At 37.2% G+C, this 10,355-nt stretch overlaps 1 protein-coding gene across 1 annotated transcript; it reads left to right on the top strand.

Annotated features, from left to right (window-relative positions):
* The first annotated feature begins 1,762 nt into the window (after window positions 1-1,762).
* Window positions 1,763-9,551, top strand: LOC114297842 (GTP-binding protein, HflX). The gene is made up of 13 exons (XM_028242321.2): window positions 1,763-2,277; window positions 2,610-2,752; window positions 3,274-3,390; window positions 4,177-4,291; window positions 4,372-4,509; window positions 5,298-5,393; window positions 5,550-5,663; window positions 5,937-6,005; window positions 6,212-6,282; window positions 6,366-6,459; window positions 7,342-7,470; window positions 7,627-7,716; window positions 9,290-9,551. Exons 1-13 carry the CDS (start codon window positions 1,921-1,923, stop codon window positions 9,371-9,373), a joined length of 1,617 nt encoding a protein of 538 aa, XP_028098122.1. The 5' UTR covers window positions 1,763-1,920; the 3' UTR covers window positions 9,374-9,551.
* The last annotated feature ends 804 nt before the right edge of the window (window positions 9,552-10,355 follow it).

The raw sequence follows: 10,355 nt of genomic DNA on the forward strand, positions 1-10,355 counted from the left end.
CCTACAATGTCACACAAATCGTAAATCAACGTAACACTGCAATCAATCTTCAATATCGCTCCTCCCTCTCCCGAATCACACAACGGGATATACTGTCAATCGAAATCTACAAATACACGAAATCAATATATTAGGGTTTCATGATTGTGGGAAATACGAATCGGGTTAGCATTTTATACATGTGGGCATGTGGATGTGTAAAACGGGTTATATTGCGATTATGTGGGCAACCCGAATGTGTGACATGTGGCACTACCAAAATCTCTACTACCATTATAAAACCCCTTAGTACGCTTTGCTATTTTGTGACACGCTATTATGTGTCACATGGCACAACTCAATCAACTTCCCACACCTTACACCTCGCGTTGCCCCACGCGCCAACAGCACAACCATTTGCATCCACCAACAACGGAAACATTAAATACTGTGGCAAATATGTCCTTTCACGCAAGACGGGACCAAATGGAACATTAAAATAAAACTTGAGACCAAATGAATCATAAGATCAACTTATGAGATTTATTGATAGTTTTTCCTAAATTTATTGTGTATAATATTTAATAATAATAATAATTTATTGGGAGATTTACCAATAAATCCCAAAATGTAAACTTATGAACCAATTGGTCCCATTTTTATTCTAGTAAACTGTTTAGTCCCATTTAATTGTGAGGGACGTAATTACCCTCATCTAACCGTTGCTCACAAATACACAGATACACACACACAGATACACACACACACAGATACATACACACACACACACACAGAGATACACACACACACAGATTCACATACACAGATACATACACACATACACACACACACACAGAGATACACACACACACACAGATTCACACACATAGATTCATACACACACACACACACACAGATACACACACACACACACACAGATATACACAAACATTACGAGGGGCAGACACACACACATAATAGATATATATATATATATACATACACACAGACCTATATACACTCGATTACACGCTTCTCGATATTCAGAAATCCGCAAATTCCACAAAATCTCCAAAAACAAATTAACGGTATCCCTCAATTTCTTCATTTCTTCATCCTCAAACTCCACCATTACGAAGCAATCTTATTGAAAACCCTACACACAAGCATTCAATCTCAAAATTCCCTTCAAATCCGCGCGTAAATCTATCACAACCTCGTGTTCCGATCTCGATTCATCTCCTCCATCGCCAATCCTCGTCTCCGACAACGGCAAGGGAGGAGGAGTAACAGAGGCGGTTACGGAGTAGGACCTAATAGTGCGATGGATGGATCGCCGCCTAGGGTTTCACGATCTGAGAGAGAGAGGGGCAATGGTTCTGGTGGTGGATCTTGAAGTAGGTGAGGAGGAGGCAGTGAACTGAGGAGTGCCGTCGTTAGAGGAGATGCGGTGAACAGAGGAGAGGGACTCCTAAGAAGATGAAGAGGAAAAGGAGGAGAGAGAGAGAGAGTTTGGCGATGATGTTCAGTGTTGATGATTGCAGACAGAAGGGAGGAAGAGTTATAATGTGGGAGATGGTGAAGTGATGGTGAAGTGAGGGTGCACCAACAGTATATGGAAACAAAACAATAATGGGTAAAATCGTCCACACAGTTACACTAAATATGAAAAATAGGATTAACAAGAAATAAACTTCCCCACTGATAGGACTTATCCGAACAAAAGAATAAAGTTGGGACTAATTGGTTTAATAGTTTGTGAAATGGGATTTATTGATAAATTTCCCTAATTTATTTAGATCTCTAATATTTTTGATTAATTTTGAATAGATATATGAAAAGAAAATACAATACTAAAGAAATGAAAATATCAAAATAAAATCCGCATACTATCTGTATCTCCAGATCCAGTCCATCCAGACGGAGGAGGTATATATTATCATGAGCGCATGCTTGTTCTCTTGGGCGATTCGTCCCTTTCCTCTAATCCCCGAATCAGATTCTCGATGGCCTCCAAACCCTACTTCCATTCGATCCATTCATCTCAAACAACATCTCATACTCAAGAATTCTCGAGACGAAGGGGTCGGTGTTATCTCTCCGGACGACACCGTTTCACTGCGAACTCCATTGATCGAAGCAGCGATTTCGATCAATGGAGGAGTTGCAGAGACTGTGGTGGAACAAGGAACTACCCCAGATTTTCCCAAGGCTTCAACGAGAAGGTATTCGAAGAAGAGGGAAGATATGGAGGAGGACGGCTATGACAGTAGATTCAAGCTCCGAAACGGAAGGGAGGTTTGTCTTTTCTCCTTTTTCTGTTTGGTACCCGAGAAAGTGACCCTAATTATGCTCTCCTTTTTAGCATTTGAGTTTTTGAATTCTGTTTAGCACCAACGATGGGAAACATAATAGGAAATCTTTAGTTTAGAATAATTTATGTTCTGCTGAATTGGTTATTTATGAAAAGAAAAAGAAAATAAAGAAAAAATTTTATAATTGATATGATCCTGTAGCCTTAACCCAAAATTTCACAGCTTAATTTTCAACATTTGTGATTCCTATTTTAGTAACAGTTCAAAATAATGGTTTGCTGGTAAAAAAATTACATGGGTTGGGTTAATTATCAGGTTTTTGAAGAGAAAGCCTACCTTGTGAGTGTTGAGCGCAAAGGTGATACGGAGGATTCCTTTGGCGTACAAGAGTCACTCAGGGAACTGGCCCAGTTGGCTGATACTGCTGGACTGATGGTTATAGGTTCTACCCATCAGAAGTGAGTATTATATTGAGATATATCTTAAATTCATTGCTGCTGATGTCTAATCCTGCTCAGTGTGATAAATTATATTCTCCATATTTTCCCACTGAAGTTTGATCTGTGACAAGTATGGGTCCCTTTTTTTTCCCTATATATATTGGTTTTGATAAATGATTTGAACACTATCATGCTTAAGCATTACCCGTGGTAGCCTATTTTTCATTAGTTGATACTTGATACTTGGTACTTGGGGTACACTTCAGCTCCAAAGAAATGGATAAGTTACTGATTACATAAATAAATGTTATTTTATTAACTTAGCTGCTTGGATCCGTATGCTATATAGTTGAACCTGGGCCGCATCCTTATATCTTTGAAATTACTAGTTACAACGTAAAAAGAAATGGTAAGTTGGAGACCCATGCAGGTTTCTAGATTGAGATTGTTGTAATTGCGTAGTATTTTTCATTCTGGCCTGAGTCACATCTCTCATTGTTAATTTAATTATATTGACTACTCGTTTTCATATGGTACAGACTTGCTACTCCAAATTCGAGGACGTATATTGGATCTGGCAAGGTGGCAGAAATCAAGAGTGCCATTCATGCATTTGGTGTTGAGACAGTAATATTTGACGATGAGCTGTCAGCAGGGTTAGTTGTTAATGACTGAATTTCTTTCTTTCGTTCTCTTTATTTTTTGCTTTTCATTCGTGAATATGCTTCAAGTGGAATTTGATTCCTATGGGTTATGCACCCTAAATATTCTAGCCTGCTGATCAAGCTTTTGAGATTTAAGATCAATGGAAAATTTCTTTATCTGAGAACAACTTAATGTATTTGATATCTCAGTAGCTTGAGTTTGACCAAAGCTTGATGCATATACTGAATTATTGGTTCATTCAACTCTTCTTGGGTCTCTGACTGTGAGAAATAAGTTGGTTAGTAGGTTCCTACAGCTTTTTATTTATTTATTTTCCCCCTTTTTTGCCCTCCCTTTTTCCAAAGAGGGGAAGGGCTGTCGTGATGGCATTTGAGTACTTCTGGCCTAGAAAGCCTTTTATGGTGGAAGGTTATGCTTGTTTCCACTCAATAAGACCTTATGCCCCCAGCTACTTGGTGATTGCTAATTTTCTTCCTATGGTCCTATCAAGTGGCACTCTCTATTAAATTACAGGCGATTAGTTATTTTCTTGTTGCCATGGCCTGTCTTATGCTCCTTTTTTTCTTATGTTTCTGGCTTCTGTAGTTGGAATAGAATCTGTCATCCTTACTGATTTTTGTATCATCATATTTGTTGGACACAACCCACACACCATATACAAGTTTCTCTTGTTTTCTCAGTTTGTACTACCTTTTGCATCGTATGAATGTTCTCAGTTTTTGTTCTTGTCTTGATTTTATCGGCTACAAAGGGATGTTTATAATGCTAATTTGCAGGCAATTACGTAATTTAGAAAAGGCTTTTGGAGGAGATGTTAGAGTTTGTGACCGCACTGCTCTCATCCTGGATATATTCAACCAGAGGGCAGCAACACATGAAGCAGCTTTACAGGCAAATTTATCATTTTTCTGTGAGATAGTTTTCTGAATTTATGTTGTCCATTTACACTAACAAGACTGAAGTTTTCTTAGGTTGCATTAGCACAAATGGAATATCAGTTACCTCGTCTTACAAAAATGTGGAGTCACCTTGAGCGTCAAGCTGGAGGCAGGGTGAAAGGAATGGGTGAGAAACAAATTGAGGTGGACAAGCGTATTTTACGTACGCAAGTAAGCAGTTTTCTTCTGCTGCCAGCAATCTATATATTTGTTGATTGTGTGGTAGGTTTTTGTATAATTTACAGTGTCTAAAATGATTCATGTTGTGTGGACATTTTAATATTTATGTTCTTCCTTAACATATGTGAGCTGTATTCTGTTATCTTGTTTCATTGATTTCTAACATGCCTTTCAAAAACTCATTTCAATGCTGTTTGGTAGTTATGAGGTGCATACTTTCTAAGAGGAAACTTTACATTTAAAGGGACCCCATGCTGTCATGTACATCTCCTGCTGGACTTTCGCTTGACTCTTGGGAGATGGTCAAACTTAGAGGACCAACTTTTCTTTTCGTTTTTTAACTTTTGAAAATATTCTAATAACTATACTTTTGCTTGCTAATGTAAGTATTCATTTCTTCTCCTTGTATTTCAACTAGAGGTAAATCTCTGTTCAAAATGAGGATATAATCAATTGTGAATTATTGGTAAATATTTTAACCGTGATAATTATTCTTTAGCTAGAGTTGGAAGTCCTCTCCATGCCACCTTAATATTGTTTTGGGGGGGGGGGGGGGGGGGGGGGGGGAGGGGCTATCAAGTGTTTATTTAAATTTTATGACAATATTTTGGGTTGCAAATATTGAGCATAGCGTCTTAGTGCACCCAAAATCTATATTATCCGAGGTTTTACAGTTTAAGGACATTGTTGCAGATTTTGTCATGCACGTCTTTCTGGAGTGTATGCAGCTATGTTTTCATTATCTTTAAAATTTGACTTTCCCTTTGTTGCATTGACAGATTGGTGTTCTTAAAAAAGAGCTGGAGTCTGTTCGTAAACATCGAAAGCAGTACCGGAACCGGCGTGTTTCTGTGCCTGTCCCAGTCGTATCGTTGGTAGGGAAATTCATGAACTTGGAATAGAGTAGATCCATACCCTCCTCCTCCTCCTCCTCCTCCTACTCTCTCTCTCTCTCTCGGTTTGGGGGGCAGGGGGATTTGTTCGATACTGGTTGGTAACATTTACAGATATGAAATGTTCTATGCTTTTAGGTTGGGTATACAAATGCTGGAAAGAGTACGCTTTTAAATCGATTGACTGGGGCTAATGTTCTCGCTGAAGATCGCCTGTTTGCAACACTTGATCCGACTACTAGAAGGGTACAGGTTAGTAAGGTGTACTTGAAAAGAGTTGATTGTATGACAAGTATATATACACATTTTTATTTTTCTTGCCCCCTTGATGATTATATAAGAGCAGTTACTCAATATACTAATCAATGTCATGTGGAAAATGGTTCCATTTTTTGAAAGCCATTTCATTTACGTGCAACACCATCTTTAGCTCTGTTGGACAACATTGTACCCTCTATATCTTATGATTTAAAGCGTCCTTTTTATGGGTATAACTCACATATATGTTCTGTTGGCTCTATCCAGATGAAGAATGGGAAGGAGTTTCTTCTTACAGATACTGTTGGATTTATTCAAAAGTTACCAACTACACTGGTAAGCTCTGTTACATCTTCAAGTTGCATATGTGACAATCATTGCTACTAATAATTTATATCACAAGAACTCCTTGTATCTTTCCTTTCCTTTTTGTCTCAAACTAACTATTCAAGAAAAGGTTCCAGTAAATGTAAACTTACTTGAAGCTCAAGAAATAATGTCATTTTTCTTTGTTCTTCCCTAATCAGTGCTTCTTGCTGCAGGTTGCTGCCTTTAGGGCAACCTTGGAGGAAATTTCTGAGTCATCCCTTCTGGTGCATGTGGTGGATATTAGGTATAACTTGGTGAATTAGTGAAGAGGATTTATCTTTGCTTGACAAACACTATTTTCTCATAACATATTGTTATCAAGTTCAGCCATCCACTGGCAGAGCAACAGATAGATGCTGTGGACAAGGTTCTTAGTGAACTGGATGTAGCATCAATTCCAAAGTTGATGGTGTGGAACAAGGTGATATATTTGTTCATTTGGTTATGAAAGTAGTTTACTGCAACACTTGATGTCTCTCTCTCTCTCTCTCTCTCTCTCTCTCTCTCTCTCTCATGTGTAAGCATAAATGTGCCTTTTGACTAAATCAATGGATTGCAGAGTTCCCACGAGCTGTCTCTTGACCTGTTGTTTTCTCTTTCAATTTATTGAATGATATTGAGTGAATAATTGTGTGGACCTATTGAGTGAATAATTGTGTGGACCTTTTATTCACTCATTGGTCCGTTTCTTTCTCTCTCTCTCACTCTAAAAAAGAGAGAGAGGAAAGAATCAAAGATAAACTGGCCAAGTTTGTGAACGGCATCCTTCACATACTTGAAAGTGGAGATGCAAAATGAGAGTTTTATCTACATATTCATGATTGTCAAACTAAAGATTTCTGTCCCTAAACCCTTTGTGTGTGTGTGTCTTTATTTCATTTATCAAATTTAAATTAAGTGATAGGTTGGCGGTTGAAGCATTTATTGAGTGGCACAGTAGACTTAGGGGTGGTTTGGCATCCCCTAAATAATCCATCTTTTTATCTTTTTTCCATCACATCACCTCTCTACTTTTTTATACATCTTTTCGTAAAAAAACAAAAAGTGCACTTATTTAGATCATCCCAAACAATCCCTTAAACCGTTTTGTCCAGCCTTGGGAAGGGTGTTTTGCCTTTGTTACTCCGACTAGTTTTCTAAAAACTGATCTCTTTTCAAGTCTGAGATGCTTATCTGGAATGTGAAGCTTCTTGCTGATGTTGACCATTCATTGTTTTGTTAGTGACAAGAGCTTGATTATGGCCATAGCATCTATTGTGTTATAGGGAAGCCACAAGATTACTTATGCATTTATTTACAACAGGTTGATAAAGCCAGTGATCCTCTGAAAATCAAATTGGAAGCAGGGAAAAGAGAAGACACAGTATGCATCTCTGCCATAAATGGTGATGGATTAGATGAATTCTGCAGTGCAGTTCAGGAAAAACTTAAGGTAGTTGATGTCAATTTTTTCAGTGTCCTTCAGAATAGTTGTTTCTGTTTGTTTTTTTATGTTAAGCATGATGTCACCCAGTATTTAACATTTCTTGTTTTTGTAAGGTTTTTTTTCCTTTTTCCTTTTTTCCAATACTATTTTTTCTTTCTCCAGGATTCTATGGTATGGGTGGAAGCTTTGATTCCATTCAACAAAGGGGAATTTCTCAGTACGATACATCAGGTTGGAATGGTCGAGAAAACAGTAAGTATTGTTATTGGGCACCATGAATCAATATGTCATTATTTTTGGATCCCTTTTTCATTCCTCCAATTTCTATGGAGGAACTAATAGTTTTATTGGTGATATGATAGTTTAATTAAGAAGGTAAAAGGGTGAGCGGGAAGATTGATAAGAAAGTTGACGAGAGAACAGAAAAATATTCCTTAGGTCACCCAGCAGTGGTGTGAGGGGGGATGCATTGACATTGGAAAAGGGGGAAAAAAAGGAAGAAGAAAAAAACATGCAAACAAATTTCACATCCTAATAATTTATGTTTGAAAACATTCAAAGATGTATATTGTTCTTTGTTTATATAAATCCTCTAAGCTGATCTTATAATCTATTACAATGAAGATCTGGCGAGATGTATCATATATCAAATTTTACAGGCTGATTCAATCAAAAAATAATCTAACACTAGAGTATCTCAAGTAGGTAGTACGATTAGCTTAAACAAGATACTAGCTCTTACTGGTTTAATATTTAAACTTTAAACAAAGTCTAAGAAGCATGAACACTTCTAAGAAGGCGGGCATGTTGGTGTTCGACATGTGTCAGATACTTCTTTGACTTGGACATGTTTTGGACACTTGGGGATATTCAAGTTTGAACAAAATAGCTTAGGATGTAAAGATAAAAAAAGAAAAGAAAAAAGACAATGTAGATTTATACCCAATTAATCCCTCATTTAAATTTAGAAATTAGTGTTATATTATATATATTGTTCTTGGAATGAAATATTCACATATGACTTTTAATAAATAAATAAAATTATATATTTCGAGTGTCCTCCCCATGTGTATGTCGTACAATTTTCAAAAATTGTCGTGTTGGTGTAGTGTCTTGTGCAGCCAAGTAAATATGGAATAGCATGTTAAACATTATAATGTCCTTGTCCAGTCAATTTTGCTACATCATTCATGCTAGTATTTTTATATTTATTTATTATTATTATTATTTGATGATTGAGAACGCGGCCTAGACAGGGTCTTTTGGATCCACCCTGTGTGTAAACTTAGTTTTCAGATGCCACCCCTAAGCCTATGAATCGGGCAAAGTAGAGGGGAGTCAAACCTTAGACCTCTCCTGGATAGAATCCTGGGGACTAATCATTCAAGTTACCCCTTTAATCGTGATATTCATGATGCGGCCAATAAGACTTGAACTTGATCCCTTCCTCCTAACTTTCTAAATTTTTTAATTGAACATCAGCCCATACCTTGAGCAAACAACCTTTAAAAGGTGGGCATAATAGGTGACAGGTTCGGAAGGTTTGCAGGGTAAGTTTTTGTGCTCAAGAAAGATTTGTAGATGGTTGATGTTTTTTCTTTATTAAAAGAAAAAAAGAAAAAAGAAAAAAAACTGGTGGTATCAACCCAGACAATGTGATGAGGCATATGAGAGAAGCAAAGTGAGAAAATTTTGATCCATCTTTGACATTTTGATTTTACCTTTCCAGAATTGGATGGAGTTAATAATATAATAATGTGCAATCAATTATCTAATCCTTAGTTTGTCTTTATTTTTTCTCAACAACATTCTTTTGGATTTGCAGGAATATATGGAGAATGGGACATTGGTTAGGGCTTATGTGCCGCTCCGGTTTGCAAGGCTACTCACCCCAATGAGAAAAGAATAACAAGAATGATTTGGTTTATTCATGAATGAGGTAGATGTTATGTATATATAATAGATTCATGATACAATTGAGGAAACGATATAAATAAGAAAATAATACTAAATCAGTGATGGACACAATCATAGATTATATACATTATACTAAAAATAAAAAGATTCTATGCACTCTAATTTCTATATTCGACACTCTCCCTTAAGCTGGTGTGAAGATATTCAACAATCGCAACTTGACAATGGATGATTGAAAGAAGTCGAAAAAAATTCAACGGCTAGTTCAAATAAATGCTACCGAACAAATCTGATAGTTCACTAAATAAAAAAAGGTCAAAAAGTGCTTAATACATCAGCACCACACCCTAGGAAGAGAAAAAAAAAAAAAAAAGGGACTGAATTGCCCTAGAAGAGTTGTCGAAGCATCTATAGTCAGGAAATACTCTGGTCGGCTGCCAACAAGACCCTGGTCGGAATCAGATGTCGGAACTAACGCTAGGAGATAGTTTATAATCGTGTCGGGTTGTTGTAGAAACTGGTCAGAACTAATGTCGGGATAGTTTAAGGTCATGCTAAACCGTTGTAGGAACTGACCGGAATCAATGTTGGAACAATTTAAGAGGTCATGTTGGACTGTTGTAGGAACTAACCGGAATTAATGTCAGAACAGTTTAACGGGTCATGTCGGACAGATGTAGAGAACTAGATGTTGAACCAGTAAGCGTGACACACACATAACTTATGAAATGGTGTTGAATGATGATGACAATAGATGACTGAGTGTGCCAAGGGGCGACTTACTAGAAAGTGCGTTAGGGGATGGCTTGAGTTGTGCGCCAGAGGGGACAACTTCAGTTGTGCGCTAGAATGGCGGCTTAGGTGGTTCACATAGTTTATCACCATGCTTATCATGATATAGGTATAATACTCCTCTCAAATTCAAATAGGTTTGAAGTTAGAAATCTATTTGAGGTTGAAATCGAGGGAAAGAC

This window comes from Camellia sinensis, chromosome 3 (genome assembly GCF_055761805.1).
Source record: "Camellia sinensis isolate YWXY chromosome 3, ASM5576180v1, whole genome shotgun sequence".
Taxonomy (NCBI): domain Eukaryota; kingdom Viridiplantae; phylum Streptophyta; class Magnoliopsida; order Ericales; family Theaceae; genus Camellia; species Camellia sinensis.